The 21,289-nt window shown below is 36.1% G+C and overlaps 2 protein-coding genes and 1 long non-coding RNA gene across 3 annotated transcripts; 1 reads left to right on the top strand and 2 right to left on the bottom strand.

Moving 5' to 3' along the window:
* Window positions 1-4,977: 4,977 nt before the first annotated feature.
* Window positions 4,978-17,223, top strand: LOC148804164 (uncharacterized). The gene is made up of 2 exons (XR_016080648.1): window positions 4,978-5,366; window positions 16,678-17,223. It is a non-coding gene; the product is annotated as an uncharacterized LOC148804164 (long non-coding RNA).
* On the bottom strand, window positions 7,364-8,878 carry LOC104596447 (uncharacterized). Its single transcript, XM_010257616.3, has 2 exons — window positions 8,339-8,878; window positions 7,364-7,850 (listed from the first exon to the last, which is right to left on the bottom strand). The coding sequence occupies exons 1-2, from the start codon at window positions 8,453-8,455 to the stop codon at window positions 7,602-7,604; spliced, it is 366 nt and encodes a 121-aa protein (XP_010255918.1). The 5' UTR covers window positions 8,456-8,878; the 3' UTR covers window positions 7,364-7,601.
* LOC104596650 (root phototropism protein 3-like) lies at window positions 12,785-17,179 on the bottom strand. Its single transcript, XM_088895254.1, has 4 exons — window positions 17,035-17,179; window positions 16,877-16,946; window positions 15,176-16,330; window positions 12,785-13,376 (listed from the first exon to the last, which is right to left on the bottom strand). The coding sequence occupies exons 1-4, from the start codon at window positions 17,169-17,171 to the stop codon at window positions 13,008-13,010; spliced, it is 1,731 nt and encodes a 576-aa protein (XP_088751380.1). The 5' UTR covers window positions 17,172-17,179; the 3' UTR covers window positions 12,785-13,007.
* Window positions 17,224-21,289: the final 4,066 nt, after the last annotated feature.

Here is a 21,289-nt window from a genome sequence, read left to right on the forward strand (position 1 = left end):
TACAAATAAGACCCAACCTGCCATCTATAAGATGTACGAATTTGTTTTGTTGGCAGGTGATTCGGACTCTTCATATCGGAACAGACGCGTTTTATCGTAGTTTAAAATTTTTATCATATCATGAAATAAGAAAAAACCATTCCACATTAATGAGTCCATCTTGTTTTTGTTGGTCTTCAAATGAGGGGGCCCATTCCACATAAGAAAAAACCAATATAAACGATTGGACCTATTTTTGTAGTTTCAAATTTTTATCGTGTGAATCCGCGACTAACAAATCTTTTGATATCAGTACTGATGCTTGGACTTTATTAAATGATATTTTGTGCAATAATTGTAATGCCTTACGTTTCTGCTTTGGAAGAAGAGAAAATCATATGGTTAACCATGAGCTGACCAGAAGAGGTGTGAACAGGTGTTTGGTTATTTGATTGTTTGCAGATCAATGTTTTGATTCAGACAATTAGGGATGGCAACGAACCAAGTTTTTCACGAACTGTTCAAGTTCGGCTCATGAACTCGGCTTGGCTCGGTTTCAGTCGAGTTCGAGCTGAGCTTGAGTCTACTAGAACTCTTAGACCCCCTTCATTTTAACCTTTCTTGCTCCCTCATGAAGCCACCTCATCACTCCCTTCTCCCTCTCTCATTTTGACAACTCAATATGCCTAGTTCATTCCTCTTTCCTCTATGTCTATCCCTTTGGATATCCCTTCATAAAACTATTCCTAAAATCTCTCTCATTCTGAATTCTCTCTTAAATTATCTCTAATTTAGTAGAGAGTTTCTCTCCTAAATTATCTCTAATACCTATTTATCCTATACCCACTTTTCAGCTATATCTATCAAAAGAAAGTTTGATTTAAAAATTTCAGAATTATTTAAATATTATAATGAAATTATGTAATAACTTTAAAATATTTATTAAAAATACAAAAAATATCATAGATTTAATCATATTCATATTATTAATAATTTTATACTTTTATGAAATTCATAACGAAATTATGTACTAACAATATATATTATAATTTTACGAATTATTCAATTTAAATATTATTCAAATAATAAGAATTTAAAAATCAAAAATATTATTTAAAATTTTCAATAACTAAATATTATAATTAAAAAAATAATAAAAATAGCTAAGTATTATATAACAAAATATTTAATACTATGTAATAACTTTAGAATAAATAAAGTATAAATAATTTACATTTTATTTAAATAAATAAATATTTTAAATGATTAAATATTTAAATTAAATAAATTTTAAATAGTTAAAATAATGAAGTTATGTAATAAACTTAAAAATTTTATTAAAAGTAGAAAATCATTATAATATATTGCATAATATTTGAACTAATAATAATAATTTTATATTTTACAAAATTATGTAATAATTTTATGCATTATGAAATTCAATAAATAAGTAATATCGAAATAACTAAATAATGATATTATTTAAATAGATAAATAATATTGTAAATAACTAATTTTAAATATTTTAAATATTAAAAAATAGTAACTAAATCATATTTTAAATATTATTTAAAAACAAATAAAATAGATTGAATAAAGAAATCATGTAATAACCCTAAATATTTTTTCAAAAACACAAAAATTATTATAATATATTTAATAATATTTGATAATAAGAATATAAAATACAAATAATTTAAAAAAATAACTCAATAATATTACAAATAAATAATTTTTTAAATGTTTTAAAATCAAAAAAATGTAATACTAAATCATATTTTAAAACAAAAAAAAAATAGATTAAATAATGAAATTATGTAATAATTTTAAAAATTTATCAAAGACACAAAATTAATTATAATAGATTTAATTATATTCAATAATAAACATATAAAACATAAATAATTTAGAGGTATTGAAGCTTTATTAATTATTTATTATATTTTCACTATAATTTTCAATAATTATTGGAGATTAAACTATTGTTATTTGTTAGAGATTAGACTATCAATTTAGCTGAAATTAGGAATGCTCACTAGGCGGTTTAATTCGATTGCAAATTGTTTGGCCAATCAAACTGATATGGTTGGATTTTGAAGTTGGTCACTTGAAACTAACCAATCATTAGTGAAAACTGGTTCAACCATCCTGGTCGAACAAGTTAGGTTGTTCCACGTGACTATATTTAAACAAATATATATTTATATACATATATAAATGTGCATATATGTATATATGTATGCAAATACATATTTTATCAATAAATAGTGTATAATTATGTTTTACATATAATATATGTATTTTTTATATTTTATTTATATTTTTAATTCATTTTTTGTTTGTAAAAAATGTTAAAAATTGCAATTTGATGACAAAAAGTTTTTTTTTTGCAAAAATAATGGGGTAAGGCACCCACAACACCTTAGGACGCATAGATCTTGAAAACTTAACCAAAATGAAAAAATAAATAAATAAATAAGATCACCTCAATCGGACTTTGGAGTGCAAAAGTTATGGCCTCTAAAAGTTTGCACATGCATTAAGTATGCAACCTGTAACCCAATGGTCGGGTCGAATGGGTCAACAGTTGAACCCTTCAAGTCGGGTGGTTTTTTACCAAGTTAGCGATTTTGGATGAAGGGCGGGTTTCAGTAGAACTAGACCTGGAATCATAGTTAAGTGACGATTTAAATGGTTCAATAGGTTGGGTCAATGGAAGGTTGAAAACAATGGTATCGGTTTGGGCTGGTTTTTAGTTTGGTTGGTTGGTTCAAAAGATTTAAACTTAAAAAATTAAATTACATTTAGAAAATGCAATGATATTATTAAAAGAATAAATTTAAAAATTTAAGTTTACAATATAAAATATTTTAGACTAAGAAATAAGGGAATTTTTCCACTTTTATGTATTAAAAGATTATATTTGAAATATAAAATATTAATATATATTTATAATTAGGTTGTTTTACAAATGGCCAAACAAAAACTAACCTGACTTGGTAGGATTGGGAAATTTTGAATTGAAGCCGACCGGAAATACTAGAAAGTGACCACCTCGGGGCGAGTTGGGTGTCAGTTTGGTCAGTTTCATCAATTTGATGAACATCCCTAGATGAAATTAATTATTGTTATTTTTCTATTTCAAAAAATATTAAAAATCATATATAAAATATAAAACATTTGCCTACTCTTATGTATTTCTATTATTTAACTTTCGCTTAACAAAGTCCGTGAATCACACGGGTCCCTGCTAGTACATACTAAAATTAGATATATTGACAAGTGGCAATAAGTCTAGGGATGATCATGGCTTGGCTTGCGTTCTTAGCTTGAAACATATTTCCCGACCTGATCTATCTATCCATCTATCTATCTATCTATCTATCTATATATATATATATATATATATATATATATATATATATATATATATATATATATATATATATATATATATATGGAATGATCAGGCCATGTAACTTGCGTAATATGGATGGGTTGAAGCTTAACTCAAAGCCAAACTACTAGGGGTAGCATTTGACTATTTCCACTATAAAAAAAGTGGGAATAGCTTCCCAAAGCTTCTTGAATTTTTTTAACTAAAATAGTTATTTTTTATATTGGTCCTTCTCTATTATGAAGGTAGAAATTGTAATTTGAATGCTATTATTAATTTTAATTTTTGGGTATTTGGTGCCACACACCACTAATAACCCCCCTTTCCTCAAATCAATGGTTGCAGGATTCGATTCCGTGTCAAGGCTGGAGTGAACCAGCCAGGGACAGAGCCAGGAATTTTTCGAGGGGGGACCTAAAATGGATTGGGGGTGGGGGGAATAAATAAATATGGATGGCCATAAGGGGCAACTATTGGGGTGGGGAGTAGGAGGGGGGGCGGAATTTACAATCACAACTCACAAGTAGGGATTTCTGAACCATAGGGGGGCCATGGCTCGCTTGGGTCCCCCCTGGCTCCACCGTTGGAACCAGCTAACATACCAACTCAGTTGGTTATGCTATTATTCAATCCATTCTATACCCACTCATTAAGTCTTGTAATTAAGGTATCAACTCGATTACCTTTTATTGAATCATATATTCAAGGTATATGTGTTTTTCATCATTAAATACCACTAATTAAATCCATGAACGATAATTTTAATAGTATAAAACCTATATTTTTAAAAATCCATGCTGTCATAAGTACATTATAATCATCATCCATGCTTTATATGCCACATCCATTATTAAATTATTAATGCTTAAATCTGCCATTTGCCCTTCTTGTCCCTTTAATTTGTGAAAAATCGATCATCACTTTGGTATGTCCATGTCTTTTTTGCAAGAAAGTTATTTGAGGTGAAATATGCTAAATTATTTTTGGGTGGCAGATAAATCAATCTAACTATTTGCTCAATTCAATTGCAAGTTGAAAACATTTGATATAAATTACAAGTAAGAAGATTCAAAACCAAAGTCTCTAGATTGAAAGTCAATGAATCCACCAAAGCATCATGCTTCCATCATTTATCTTTGTTACATGGATTTGGATACAAACATCAAAACTACTATTACTACTATTTGAAATTATCACACACATGCACAGTTATTATTATTATTATTAGTTAAAATTGCCACTTGTATATATATATATATATATAAGTCCATGATCATGCAAGTATCCAATAATTCGTTGGAATAGTGGACAGATCAAGTTGTAATAGGGGCATCACGTGGGGTGCTGTCAGTTGTGTCGGTTTTCTTCCTCCTCGGTCCTCACGAGGACTTGAATGACATGGCGGGTATTGATTGGTCCACTACTATAATTTGGACGACATGAATAAGTCATTGTTAGAGATTAGAACTGATCCATTGGTACATAGATCATAGATGGGTCCCACCGTGATTGGTTCACGAGTGCAGTAAGAAATCCTCGTCCTCGTAATAAATAAATAAAATCAAGTTATTGATAAATGCTGACATAGAATGGCAGGTACGCCCAAAAGGCCTACTGTCATTCTGTCAAATTAGGGCGAGAAGAGTTGGACGTTTGCTCTATTCCGTCCAAGATCTGTTTCAGCGCAAAAGCAAACTGGGTTCTGTGATTCTGTGTGCAAATTGAAGGTTAGAGATTGACTCAATCCTGGCTGGCCTCATAGTTCAGCACTAGTTGTCAAGTTCTGTAGACAATTGATGAGAATCTATGCTCTCAGCCGGTGCCTGGAAAAAGTGAGAACCCTTCAAAAAGTTCCAAGCCACCTTCATAAAAATACAGATACCAAAGTACCATCCTTTATGTTTTTCCTCCCCACTCTGATAACAGCTCAAGTAGCCGCTGAAAGCAGAAAGCAGATGTGGGAAATTAAAAGATTCCAATTTGAAATTCGGTGATTTGTCAATCTCTCTCTCTCTCATTCTGCTTTCTATTTCATCTTACTTAGACTTTTGTCCATAGTCCATGATCCATCCACTGTTTTTTCTCTAATCAAATGTATTTTGAAGTGCAATTTGAATTGGATGCATGAAATGAATCAATGTAGACGATCTGATGTTTCCCTTTTAATATGAATGGACGTATTAAAGCTTTTACTTTGGCTTTGTTCAACTGGGTCCAGTTGTGTCAGTCGGTGCTCGCTTTATTAGGACAACCTCTAGCCCAAGTGAAGAGAACCCCCACAAGATCCACTTTTCCTATTGCAAAAATAATTCAGTCCAGTTGTTTGATATCAGGTACATCCTCTTGTTGCCCCACAGCATATCCCAACCGTGTATTGAATGGGAGATGTTCTCAATGCATTCTGAGATGTATGTGGGGCGTCCGTAGGGCGCATCGCCAAAGTACTAGATTTTAAACCCCAGCTTAATTATTACCCCGCCAGCTCTCTAAGGAAATCAACACAAATTCCATTTTTTTTTTTGTTTCACCTTTCGTTATATTTTACTTATTTTTTGGTCCCATTTACATAATTTTCCCTTTTTTTATAATTGAGATAGTACTAAGGACACTTTTGACAATCATTCTCAAATGAGGTTTGTCTGAAAAGAATTTATAAGCATGATAAAAATTTGAGTTCAACCATGGTGCATTCACTAATATTCGCTGTCTTTTAAATGCATATCTCAAGTGAGCTTATTTTTTCATTGGTTCACATTTCACAAAATGCACTTTCATGTTTAACAATGTGTACTTTTGCTGCACATGCAAAAGAGTGCTCCTCACAGCCACATCCCACCGTTATTGGGAACATCTCCCATATGTGCGGCTGATACATGCTGTGAAGTTGGTGTGAGGAACAGATCCTGACTCCATAGATTTTGCCTAAAAATTTTAATTGCTGTCACTGAGTAAACTCTACTTGATAATGAACTTCCGAGTGAAAGTTGAGCCTTCATGTTTTAAGCATTTTAATCACTAATTATTCTTAGAAATATCCAGGTTTGAGACCATCCAAAAGTTCCACATCTCCAAATCTCCACCACAAAAACAATATATATATATATATAATGTAAGAAAAGAAAAAAAAAAAAAAGAAAATACAAATGAATTAAGAAACCATGCTTTGTTGGATATATTCCAACTAAAGCATTTAGTTAGGAATTTCCAAGGAGACAAGTAAAGGCCGTTGCCTTCAACAAAGATGATTAGACAGAAAGCTACCAATGATTCAATTTGAATGTTTTTATGAGTTGGGAGTGAGTTAGAAATTTGAAACAACAAATGAAACCATGGCCCATTTAGAAGAAGTAAATAGTACTGAGATTCATTTAATATATATATATATATTTTCTCTTCTTTTCTTTCAAGTCTGGCTTAAATCTGCCATTTGTTTTCAAGTAAAGCTTCTAAATATTTAAGAGGATCCTCTGAATAGCCCTAGTTAGATAACAATAAGAGCCATCAGTTAAGTTCAATTTCGTCATGGATCAAACTGATGGTTCTCTACAACTGGCCCAATCTCTGTCCAAGGCCAGCCTGTCAAGGACAATTGCAACCCCCTGGACTCAATACTGAAAGCTTATGTCCCTGACTCCCAAGTTTTATCTGCCCAAGTGGTGGACTGGGCACATGGAAGGAACATCAAAGGATTGATGCACATTGAATGCTGATGTCGAACTTGACAGAGTCCACAGGAAAAAAGGGAAACAACTTAATTTTGCCTACTGACCAAATAGTAAATAACTGAGACACTCTTAACTGTTTTTTAACTAAGTGAAAGAATAGATTACAACCATCCTTAGTGGAAACATTAATTCCATATTTCTCTATATAAATTTGTATCCATTAATTTCAACTGAGCTTCTCATATATCTTTTTGTCATCAGAAATGTAGCTAGTAAATGCAGAGCTTGAAAAGATAGGTAAAATTTAATGAACAAACAAACAAGACAAACTTATCATTTTTTAATTATCAAGCTCAATAATAACCATACATTTTTATAAGAGAAGAGGCACAACCCTTAGTAGCATCCTCTTCTCCAACCCAGAAGGAATTGATATACCAAATTAACTTTCCATGTACATGAACACAATCGAAAAACTCAGCCTAACAGATGACAGAAACTGTAATTAGTAGACATTATTGAATTATACACCTCTCCTTGCTCCTCAGTGCTTCTCCTTTCTAACACTTTTTGGAGCTGTAACAATTACAAGATGGGTCATTGCTATAGGTTACTTGAGAGGCTGCTCTTGATTTGTCAGGCTGTCTGCAGGGTTTGGTGTTGATTGAAGTAACCCTTCCTTGTCTGTTCTTCCTTCTTGGCAGAGATGAGCGAGGAATAAAAACCCCAGTCCCCTTGCTTTCCCTTCTGCAATTTTGCTCGTACAACACTGGCAGTGGTGCAACAGGGTAGTAAGCCTGGGAGAAAGCCTGATGAGATATCAATAAAATAAGCCACACATGAGCTCATAGATAGAACCACTTAGACAATGCATTTGGTAGTTATTTCAAACAAAGATGCTTGCAATATAAGAAGTGAAGGAGGCTCTGGTATCGACAGTACTCAACGAGCCTGTCCGAGCTATGATACCCAGATTTCTGTTGTCTGTCTGATACTTCAATTTCTGGTGTGAGCTCTGTATCTAGGAGATGAAATGCATCATGGGGGCTTCCAGTCTCAAGCACTGAGATTAATATGTCTCAGTTCCGTGAGTGTGAGGCTCAATACTGAAATGAATCAAACTCTTTCTCAGGCAACATGGCTCTTGAATGGTTCTGGGGTTGGTGCAGTAGTGGAAGATAATATTGATTCAATGAACTGTAGGCATGGCATAAATGGGGAGCCTTAACTAAGAGGAACAAGTGCATATAGGGCAACAAAATTTTCTTATGTGATGGAGATGGAATTGAGAGTTAACCTGGGGAGAAACAGAGGGACAACGTGCGACAGGATCTTCATCATCGTCCATGATAAGAAGTGCAATCCGTTGGCTCAGGTCGGCAAAGAACACGTCATCCTCTAATTCCATGGCCATTTTACTGCCCGACTGAGACTTTGAAGTGGTCGTTCTTCTAAGCAAGCAAGAGAGAAAAGAAAAGACTAGACTTGGTATGAGTTTTCTCTCTGTCTATCTCTCTCTCTCTCTCCACTCACACACTTTCTCTCTACTTTTCCTGTATTTTTACTCATTTGTTTTGTGTTTTCTCCTTCTTTTTTTCCTTATAATGGGATCGAAGAGGGGGTTTTAATAGGGGAAGGCGGAGGAGGGGATGGATGAGTTAGGATAGTTGCGTAAATGGGCACAGTCGTCGTGTGAGTCAGTGGGGTCAGTAGTTGCAGTCAGCTTATCTGTTCCGAGTCCCCACCCCACAAAAACCATGAAGTGTATTATGATTTTATCCGGTGGGGGCCGGAGTTTGGGAGGAGATGAGGGGCTGCCGGCAACAACTCAAGCCAACATATCCTATCCAGGATAGATTCATAGATACACCTCACATAGTCACATCCCTAAAGTAAAACACATGGCTCAGACTTCAGAGAGAGAGAGAGAGCATCTGTTTTAGTTTTATTATCCAACCTTTAAATGTTGAAAATGGATTAATGGAACATGGATGGTTCCCATCCACGTCGGCTTAATTTGGTTTTTGTGTGTCTGTGTGTCTGTGGAGGGATTCCACTGTTTGGCACTCTGCTCAGCTCTGGATGAGAGCGTGTATTTCAGACTGACATGATATATTGTTTGATCTTGATTTAACATTGGGTATTGTTAGGGGCAATAGCATGATTGGACCCACGAAGATCTGGTGTGAGATCAAGATCGAAGATACGATCTAACATCTTTTGGCATCTATAGCAGTCTTAACTGGTCCACTGTCCGGAATCAGAATATGCATGTAATGTAGATCTAACGGCCAAAAGGGTAGCCATGTGGATGTGGGTCATTGATGCATGGTAATGAGGCCCTGTACGTGATTACTAGTCAGATCATCAACATCTGATGGTGTGGCTTTGGTTCTCTGGCTCAAGTTTTTTCTCTTTCTAGCTCTAGGGATATATAGGAGAATTGGAAGTAGGATTCCTTACATGATAAGAGCAATTCTGAGTTCCTGGCTGTGATGCTATATTGCAAATGCTGGGGTCCATTATATTAACGTATCAATCGTTCCTGTTGCTTCGCTATTTACAGTTAGTGATGGTAGTTTATCAGATTGTTGTTTTGGCAAATTGGGCTCCACTATGTTCTGTATTGAAGCTATTTAACATCTCTCTCTCTACAATCCTAGCTAGGCACTAGCTAGGCTAGCTTTGTTCTTCACAGTTCACCGGCTTGTACTTGATGACCCTTCTTTTTAATCTTTTGGAAAGCAAAGAGCAGTGAATTATGAGAGTCATGTGGTCCACGCGGTTTGCTTGCTGGAGCAGGACCCACATCCATTTGGTTGTGATGCATGAATGTTCATGGCTCAATAAAAAGTGATATCCTCAGTCCTCCCCTTAATTAAATAACCTTTCATAATTCCCCTTTTGCCGTTTTCACCTTCCCCACTAGTTTTTCCTTGCTTCTTGGAATTCAAATATTCAATGGCAGTTGTCACGTGATGAGAGAGAGAGAGAGAGAGTACCTTAATTTGCAAAACCAACCATAGTCCATAGGCGGGTCCAATCCAAACTAAAGCTTAGGTCCTTGGCAATAGACTTAGAGCCCAGGAATCCAGAATGTGGGGGCCACCTATTTTGCTGACAAGGATCACATGCACTCACATATAGGAATTCTGTACAGAGTGTTGCAGGTTATTGGTGTATAGTTGTTACATCTGCATCAGCTCCTTGCAGCCTTCTTCATAATTATTTACTTGATTGAATTAAATGGACCCTGCTCTTCAATGTTGTTATTCTAGGAAAACAGATTCCTGTAAAATGATGTGTTAGTATTATATGATCAAATAAATCTTGTCTGCAACAGGTGCAGCAGAAACCAGGGTTATTACATTGTTGCTGCTGTCTTTATTCATCATTTTATTCTTCCTTCATTGCTAGAGATCAACTACATTGCCTTAATATATATTATACAGTTAATCCTTTTTATATTATGTGGCTCTCACCAGGGAAATTCTTATGTTCTATCACATAAGCTGTTCAGTTCTAAGTTGTGTCAATAACTCTGATAGCGGTGTCAATTGGACTGGATTTAATTTGGTTCAATCCAATCCAGTCCAATATGGGTCCATTTATAAATGTACTGGACCCTTTCCGGTCCAAATCCATACAAACCAATTCATCAACTGAAATGCAAGTGCACCGGATGGGATCCAATCCGATCCAAATTGAATTAAAGTATGAAACATTAAAAAAAATCCAGAAAATATTAAAAAAAACTACAGAAATAAATCAAATAAAGTCCACTTAGTTTTTCTTGGAACCATGGGCTAAAATAAAAGAAACTATGTTTCCAAGAATTAATCCATAAAATGGAATGAGGTGTGGTTCAAATTGATTTCTTGGAACTATGGTTGTCAGTGGACCGGTTTTGGGTTGGACCCGTCCAAATCAAAATTAATTTGGATGAATTGGATGGACCAATACATTAAATTGGACCAGTCTAGACTTAATGGTCCAAAGTATTTATTGGATTGGATTGGACCTGGTTCATCCATAATGGATTTATATTGGATTGGATCAATTGAACCAATCAATATTCAGTCCATTAATAGAATATAAGAATGCAAGTGTTAATGGACCAGGTTTGGGTTGGAACCAATATAAATTAAAACCAATTTGAACACATTGGACGGTCTAGAAATTAAATTTGATTGGTCCAAAATGGTCAAAAGTATTCATTGAATTAGATTGGACCTGGTCCATCTATAACAGACTCATATTTAGGGGTGCAAATGGATCAAGTCATGACCCAAACTGATCTGAATCTGATCATATTTTTCGATCCTACTTTTGTCAGATTCAGATAACCCTCTATCAAATTTTCGAATCGATTTCAGATCATCCTATCCAATCCAATCTGACCTATGTATATGTTTATAAACATATTTACTTATAAAAGGGCATGCATATATTAATATATTTATTAACATATTTATCAATAAATATATTTGTATTGTATTTTTTGTAAATTTTTATAAAAATACATGTATATATTCATATATATGATGAAAATAGTTGAAAAAAAATACTTATATTTTCTTGTTTTTCTTTGTATAAATTTTTATGCTTTTTTCTATTAATTTATTATGTTTTTCATAATTTGAATAGGATCACATCATATTCGGATTCAAATCACCATTTGTGAGATTCGATTAGATCTTTGGATGGGATCAAATCTCGGATATATGCTATCAGATCGGATTTGGATATACCCTGATTCGAATATAATCTGATCTGTTTGCATCCTACTCATATTGGATCAGATTGGACCAAATTCGGTCCAATTGACACACCTATTTGGAATCACTAGATCAATCCATAAAAATCGTTCTCTATTAATTATGAAAAACAATACATAACGAAGACACAAACTAGAAGAGAAGATGATGTCTTTAAAAAAGAAACAGAAAATATGATAGAGCCAAACTGAACTATCTTCACATAAAGAAACTCAAGGCTTGAAGGAAAACAGAGAAAAAATATAGAAAAAATTGCCACCCGATCTGATCCGATAGACTTTGGTTTTGTCGTTGGAAATTCCAGAATGCAGACGTGTTTTACCAAAATCTTGGATTGGCTTTGGTTGAACAGTCTGTCCGTCGGACGGATTGTAGGACAATTGGTTTATGTCGTCCACTCCAATCCGATAAAGGCATGGACCTCTTTAAGTCTGGACCAGGACACTCCATTATGTCTCATAGGACCGTCCAGTCCGTTTGAATTGGGTATGAATCGGATGGGGTCCAATCCAAATCCGATTTATTGACAACCCTAAATAACTGAGTATCAAGTGTTTTAAACGGCGTGGGAAGCATGTGCCTCCAGGCGAGGCACCTCCAAAACATCATAAGGCATGTTGCCAGAGGCGTTAAAACCTCCAAGGCATTCGTCTCAGGTGCCAGGTAAATGCCTTTTTCATGAGGCATGCTAGAGGGATAAGCCTCATGTGCCTCACACACACCTCATACAAAAAGAAAGAAAAAAAGAGAAGAAAAAAAAGGAAAGGAAAGAATCCCCCCCCCTCCTCTCTCTTCTTCCTCTTCATCCCCCTCCTCTTAAGGAGGTTTATAAGGTTTATGTCTCTTTGTACTCAGGAGGCTTATGCCTCTTACTTTTATATCTCACGCCTCTAGGTAGTGAAATGCCATGCATTTCATCTCCATGTTTCAAAACATTTCTGCGTATCACAATCTCTTGTCCAAATTTTCATTTCCCCCATCATATAGAAGAACTCAAACATATAAAAGAGCTGGGGCATAGGCCCTTCTGTCTTGTCAAATATACTAATTTGAGCATATTGTGTGTGTGTGTGTGAACATTAAGTTTTAAATCTTACTTATGAAAGCAGAAGAATTTCTTTTTTATTCTAGATAAAGTAGAATCTGAAATTCTAGAGACAGATTTCTAACAGATTAGACTTTACTCTTCTATCTGGCTCCTCTCTTCACTTTCTTTTGGAGCTCTAGTCTGCACAATTGCAAATCATTGAGTTGCAGCTTGAGCCTTTTAACTTCTTGTTTCATGATCTCAAGCTCCTTCTGGGTTCTAATCAAATTTTTTGCTGGACTTTTTGACACTGTGATAAATGCTTGAGTTTTAGTTCTTTGAAATCTCGATGTGTCATCCACCATAGACCTTGCCATATTTAGATGGTCCAAAAGGATAAATCGCACCATAAAATTTGAGGGCAAGCGATCATTTCTCATCGCATGCTTTCGAGCTTCTTGTGATAATTTATGGTAGTCCATGGCTCTACATACACTTTCTCTTTCCTCTTCTGTCAATATAGGATGCGACTGCAAATTTTGGAGATGCATGTTAAAATGAAATAATGAATAGAAATTAATAAATAAAAGAAAAGGAAATCCAACTCCTAAGGTTATCTAATCGATGATTACCCAATGTAAACTTAATTCTCAGTCTCTTAAACTATTTCTTGTTACCAAAAGAAGAAAATAAACAATAAAGATGTCAAAAATGATATATAAGACAGTGAAATTGTTGCTACATACCAGAAAGAAAAGAGAAAATTGTGTAAATTAAAGACCAACATGTTCAATTTTAAACATTAAACTACTTAGAAATCAAGGAGAAAACTTCCAAAGTTAGTACCTGGGGAAGAGTTTCTTCTTTCCAAAAGAAAATGTGGAGAAAAATCCACTAAAATTAAACTTACTGAATGCTCCAGATCTGCAAGTACTTGGTTGATATTCTGTGAGATATAATCCCCTAGGGATTCTAAGGTTAGATTTACTTCATTAGACATCATGTCCCTATGTCAAGCATTACATGTGAATAAACTAGGGCCAATTCATATTTAACCTTTGATAGACAATTTGCGGTTATCGGAACTCTAGATTTTGGATTAATCAGGAAAGAATTGTTTGGTTCAAGGTAAAATCTAGGGTTTACAAGTACAAGAACACTAATATCAAAATGAGGTACAACAAACATCAAACATGAATTCAAGTCTGAGAGCAGCCACTTTGGGCCAAATAAAATGCCAAAGCTTGGGTCTGTATCCAGTCCACCCCTCCCAAGACCCTGGTTATCTGGGACCAAACATTGGGTAATATCCCTTTTAATTTTATATGTTGGAGTGCCAATTAAAAGCTCATAAAATTGGTGTATAAGTGAAGCCACACATAAAACCAACTTTATCATTAGTGCATGGTTAAATAACTTTTTTCATAAACCTCATAGCTCATAAGGGATGCCCTGCAATATAACTTTTTTCATCAAAAGCTTATAGGTTCTAGCTTTCGGAGTAGGGGTGGTCACGAGCCGAGCTCTTCACGAGCTACCCAAGCTTGAGCCCAATTTACAAGCTCGTTTAATAATCGAGCCGAACTCAAATAGCTACATATATAATGTTTTATTTTTATATATAATAATAACTAATTATTATAATTCTTATTTTTTTAAATATCAAATAAAAAATATTTTTATATAATTTTTTTTTATAAAACATTTTTCTCAAGTTGAGCTTGAGCCAAGCTCGAGCTTACGAGTTTTTGACTCAAGCCGAGCTCGAGCTCAAGGTTCTAGCTCGAACCGAGCTCGAGCTTGAACTCAAGCCTTCTACTACCTTGGCAAGCCGAGCTCAACCCTCATACTATTCGGCTCGGCTCAGTTCGGCTCGAATCCATCCCTACTTCGGAGAGATGGAATCTACTTATTTTTCTCATTGGGTCCATAATGTTTGTAATCTCAAGTTTGTCTAGTATCTGGTTTGAGACTGAAATGGGTTACAGCAACCTAGCTCAGGCCACTCTAATTACTATGTGGGGGGCTATGGTTACACACAAAATGTAGCTTCACTTTGGGCCTTCACTAGGCCTATCAGTTCAGAGTTTGACTTGAGCCCATCACACAAACTGTACAGCCTGACATCAGAGGAATTCAATGTAGTCCAGATGATTCAAGTTCAAATTTAGCTTTCCAAGTTCTCTGTTTTGCCATCAATGTCTCCTAAGGCTGTTTTTGGTTGAGGGAAAGCTCTCAAGGAATTTTGTGTTTACCATGTTCCAATTTGCCTTCTATGTTCTTTAAAACTTTCCTGCACTATAAAATACAATGCACAATGAAGCCATACCTTGAGGTATGCATCCATAGCCCGATAGAGCCTGTCATGGCAAGACCGGGCAGCTTCTGGCAAGGCTTCTGCAAGTAATTGGAAACTTTTCACAGAGAGATTGCTGTCCATGGAGACCAGTGCTAGATATTCATCCACCACGCTAGCCACAACAGATATTCTTGATATTGAATTACTTGATACACATGAAACATAAGCTTCTACCACCCTAATGATGAGATTTGCATCATACACTGAATCCTTGTCTCCATGATGATTCTTCACCATAAGATCTCCTGCAGAACAACTCTCCAACAACAAAGCCACTCTTTTCTCTAACACCATCAGTAGTTCAGGATTGATATTCATCACCATACCCACCTTGAGAAGGTGAAGCAAGAAATTACAGCAAACAGAATCTTTCTCTGTTGGAAGCACCTTGACCAAACTTTCAATCGTAACTCTGGGTTCCTCATTCAAATGGTCATGGATGTTTTTCTTGATACGTAGAAGCCATTTTTCAGTCCATTTGATAATGCATGACCCAATTACGTCTGATCTCATTCCTCTATTCTTAACTGCATTAATCACCTTGATAAAATGATCAATTCTGAGACGAGACACATCTTCAAACCACCAATTACTTTCTGCTTCTGTATGACTACCAACAGCACCATCCTTTGTATTGATTTTGGATTCGTTGAAATTGTTAGTTAGAACGTTCAAGCACTGTGCTTCATCATCACCACAACTAATTGCTTGGGGGTCCATACAGGCCTTCCAAGCAATTGATTCTGAGCATCGCTCCAGGATTTTCAACTCTTCAGCCCATGCAGAGATGGCCTCACAGTTTTTCAAAATTCTAAACATGTCTTTCCAAGATGAAAGCATCAAAAAGCTCAAGAAAGCTTCAGTTCTTGAAATTAGATTTCCTTGTTTAAGATCTTCACCCATTTCCAGAAAATGTGCAGCACAGTACAGAGGAGCAATGTTACTCCCTGTCAAATTAACTGACAACCCATAACAGAATTTAACTACTAGCTCGAATGTCTGGCAGCCACCAGGAAGGCTGTCTAATTGGATTATTGGGACACTCATGCCAGCATCTGCTTCTCCGTTGTTTCTTCTGTTGAATATCAAACTATTGAGATAACCACTTCTTGAGACCATGGGGAGCTGAACAAAGAAAAACAGCATAGATTTACATTTACTATTAATTGTATATTCTTGCTATTGTCCCCCAAGTAATTTTTCACAAAGAAACTCTCTACATACATTAATACTTAATAGGACTGCAGACACCATTTCATAGAGTGTTACACTGTGAATTGCATGGTTTTGTGCCCCAATCATTTCATCAAAATATGGTCTTATATTAGAAGATATTGTTTTAATAGAAAACACTAATGATAGTGTAAGATAATTCAAAAGAAAAAAAAAAAAAAAAAGTACTTAGCTGATTCCCTTTTTGCTTTTTGTTTTTACTAAGCTGATTCCTGATTGCTTAAGTTACTACCTGTCAGGTTCTCACCAAGATCATTTGCTCAACGGAGGGTTATATAAATTTTTTGAAGAAGCCAAGTTCTTTCTCTTGTTTTGGGAAATGGGTATTAATTAAGATGAAGATGGATATCATCAGATGTAACAAAATGTCTCTAGTATATTGGTTTTGACTGTATGTGAAATCTTCTTCAAGGAACTAAAGATAGTGATGAGGCGTACCTTGTGCAAATGAAAGATATCTTCTCCCACATGTATGGTCAAATCACTAGCAATGTTTGTGCGGACAAACCTGCATAATCATAGTCATCATCTGCAACAACATAGAAATACACATAGTGCCTGCGTGCTTGTGTGTGTCACAGAGAGAGAGAGAGAACCAGCTCTGTTTTCTTCTCTCTAGAGCTTCTGCTATCAAACCCATATTGGTCGGGAAAATGACACATCGATTGTGCTTAGTGCCAGATACCGGCCAGCAGTTGTGATGACTTTGTTGTTGAATGTTCTTCCTTCCCATCGTAATTTAGTTATGGACAGCGTTTCTTTCCCATATATTGTAGCTTTATTATCATGGTAAGTGTAGTGACAAAGCACATCCAGTATTGTGTATTGCCTTCTGCGTTGCCAAGTCCACCACTCATTCCCATTTTAGCCAGACTTAAACGATTACGACTCAAACTGGATCTCACACTATCTCAGCTACTACACTAAAAATATCTTGGTTTCATTTACTGTTGCATTTATTAGAGACGAGTTGTTTTGGTGTAATTAATATCAGCAGATGTAAGGCACCCTCTCATAAAACTCCTAATCCATTTTCTCTGTTGATTAGCTTAGATGGTTAAGATCCTAGTCTATGAATAGCTTTAACTTTTAAGCAGGGTCCTGTTCAATAAATGGTCCCAGCTGTTGTTGTCTTTCTTTGAAACATTAGCCAAGTGCCAATTTAGTACCCGAAACTTTAAAGCTCGACAATCTATTACCCCAATTTTCATTTTGTGAAGATTTAGTATTTGGTGTTAATTCACCGTTAAGTGTAGGTGATCCCAGGAGTCGCTAAGCCCGTCCCTCAGCCATGTCACCAGCCCATCCTTTCCAACATTGACAACTTTCCAGTCAAGCCCTCGTTCCGGGTTCTGGTTAATAACTCAGTGCTTTCCAAACGCGAATGGACGCCATCAACCATCAACCATCTCAACATCTTAACCATGGTTAAACCTAACTCTTCATTTGAAGCCAACGGCAACAGAACCCTTCACCACCCCCTCCCCCTGCCCCCCAAAACCCAAACAGGACAAGCTCAGAAGAGAAATACAGAGCCAGCCAACTAGGACGGGTAGAGGGCAAACCATTAACAATGGCGCTGTTTATTGACGACGAAGAAGCTTGGAGATGTCGGAAGCACCCTTCCAAGCGTCCAACCACCGGCGCCTGCCCTTCTGCCTCAGAGACCGCCTCATCACTCTCTGCCCCGAATGCGCTAACGTCCGACCCTACACTTGCTACCCCACTTCCTCCTCTTCGTCTTCGTCTTCCTCTTCCTTCTTCTCTCGTTCCTCCTCCAAGTCTAACACCGGGATCGGGGCCACCGGCCGCATGTCGAATCTCATTGACAGTGAATGCCCTTTCCGACGCTCGAGATCCACTTCTTTGCCTTTTTTTTTCCGGCGACATATGGACAAAAAAGATGATGAAACAGGGAATCCTCCTCTGCGTCACGGGAGCAAAACCTCGCTGTGGTCCGTTATTAAGGCCAAGCGTGGTAAAAAGACTAAAAAGCCCGAAGAAGTCGAGGAAGTGCAATATGAAGTCGAAGCCAAGAAGAAGATGACGAGGTCCAAGTCGGTTTCGTTTCCATCATGCTCACGTTCCGGCGGTAATGAGAAATTGAAAGCAAAAAGTTGGCATTTTTCCGAGCCCAATGAAGGTGTAGAAGACGCCCAATGTTGCGCGAGAAGGGTCGACATTGAGTAGAGTTTGATCAAAATCAAATTAATCACTAACAAACTCCAATCGGAAAAGTCGGTTTTCCGTACGTGTTTTCTTGCTCTCCTCTTTCGCAATTCCTATTCCGCCTCCGTCGTGGTTCGTTTTCTCTCTCTTCATCAGGAGCGTCAAGTGTGAGCCATGATGGCATTTACAGTGGCGAACTGAGAACATCACCCCTCTCGCTGGCCATGGTGGTGGCCAGCGGCGAGCCCTTTATTTTGGGCTCTTGAGTTTTCATCATGAAATGATGTTGAGAGCTTGGACTCTTGTTCCATATTTTTTGAGAAGATGATGAACAGTCTATTTTATTTTGAAGCGTAATTTTAATGTTTTTAAATGTCTTAAATATCGCATAACGTCACGTGATATACATAACTGATGATTCATTAACCGTACTAAATTATCACAAAATGAAAGTTTATATATTAGATTATGGCATTTTAAAATTTAGATACTAAATTGACACTCACCTAAAATACAGGTACCTATCAGAAATTTTTCCTAATATTTATGATTATCAGACAAAAGAGAGGAGAATGACAAACAGTTATATTAGGCGAAGGAATGCATGGATTTGGACACGGTATAATTGCATTACACAGTATGAGATAACAAAGGTAACAAGCTCTTAAAATGGATCAACCACTACCTAAAGAAAGAGCCAACGAAGCATGAGAACGTCATCCCTTTTGCCCCCTCACTTGTGCTGTCATGTTAACATCCAAAATATCATTAATTGAAAAGTACTTGAATCTGTTAAGACTCCTCCCACCAAAAAACCAACAATATCTAAACGGGAGAATGACTGTTTAGTCCATCATTCAAATTCTTAGTCGCACCATACAATTGGGATAGATGTCAACTCGGAATTGATGTCAATACATAGATAGGTATTGGTGTTTAGAGCACAGGTATTTGACATTTTAAATTATTGTAGATCTCCAGTAAAATTAAGAATTTTGTAGTGGAGTAGAGTGTACTTTTCCGATTTATTATCCTACAAGTGAGAGGACATCAAGAATTTGTTCCTTCCTGCAGGCATGAATGGCTTGGTAGTCTCATTTGGGTGCTTAAATGTTGAGACCATTGAGTATCTCCTCTTGATGAAAAGCATTGGGATCTTATCTAGAGAGATGTTGCACCTTTGCCTTGGGAAGCTAAACTGAAAAATAATTAAATAATAATGTTTCAAGGCGAGGATATGGTAACCTAACCCTCATGTTACCATATATACGTATGTAATATATTAATAAAATAAATAATTATTTTCAATTTTATTATACTATTGTATTTAATTATTATATATAAATAATTGTATATATCAAAATTCATATAAAATTAAAATTTTAAGTTTTTTTCATTTTTCTTAAATAAATAACTTTGGCGCAATCCATGGCCTAACCTGGCCCCGAGGCTTGGCCCACGGATCAACCCAGCCCGAAGGTCGTGCCGTGTTGGCCCAACACGGCCCATTTTATAGCTCTACTAGTAAACCACTCCCTATACTTTGCAACAAATTTATTTAATCAAACTTTCATTAGGTGGAAGTGGGTTTTGACCCTAACATCCATCATTTAATACCTGAAACAAATTTCTATAGTATTATGATCAACATGTGAAGGAGAGAAAATCACCATAACAGAGGAATATTCGTCATCTTAAGTTAGGGTAGCACTTAATGTTGCTTGATCCGAGGTAATTCTTGAGCCAAGGTCACAATCAGATAATCCTGCCAACTGAGTAGAGCCAAGTTAGTGAAAATGATGGGTGGTCGGGCTGAGCAGTTGAGAGAACAGCGTTGGTCCAAGCAGAGTAACGGTATGAAAGTCAAAAATTGGATTCCTTACCTTGAGTGGGAGGTACCTTTTTATAGCCGAAGATCCGTATCCTGGTCGGATAAGGCCTCCAGGGTTGTCGGGATGAGGTTGCCCGCCGAAAACTTCAGGATAAGACCTAATCCCCACCGAAGTTGTCATCATCCGTATGCTGCTCTCCTGTCTTGGTCGCGCTTATCCACATGACATGGTGCCGACGTGGCCGAGGTGATAAGGCAATCGTAGAGGTGACATGCGGCACCCGGCACCAGCTCAACCATAACCCAACAACATTCTAAATCGATTATTATCAGACAAAATATGGATCCAGCTTAGAAAATGGCACATGCCTGAAACATGTAGCCTCAATCACATGTATTCAATGTCTTCTCCAATCAAGTTTTGTTGTTGGAGGTTTTTTTTTTTGTAAATACTTTGATTTAAAGTGTTAAGGGTGCCATCAGAATAAACATTAGGCCTAACAGAAGGTTGGCTAAACAAACTGGATGCAAATTATATGAGATATTTTAGTAAAATGCAAACTATTGTATAGGTTTTAATAAATCCACGAATTATAGAGGTGTTTAGTAATGGCTCAAAGTTAAACTCTACCTGTTACAAAAGGCAGAAGCGTGCTGGTTTTGGTAAGAAACAAGTTAGGCAATTTTGTTTTTGTTGGTACATTGATGTCTCATCCCTCCTTATTTATTTATTTTTAAGATCTCCCCTTATGACCTAGCAATAGTGGGTCGTCTATGTATTTACATAACATGCAAATACGGGAGATGTCAATGTGCAGTTGTAGTGACGTGTGGGTGGGATTCTTGTGAGG

The sequence above is a fragment of the Nelumbo nucifera genome, chromosome 1 (genome assembly GCF_055504915.1).
Source record: "Nelumbo nucifera cultivar China Antique chromosome 1, China Antique-T2T, whole genome shotgun sequence".
Taxonomy (NCBI): Eukaryota; Viridiplantae; Streptophyta; class Magnoliopsida; order Proteales; family Nelumbonaceae; genus Nelumbo; species Nelumbo nucifera.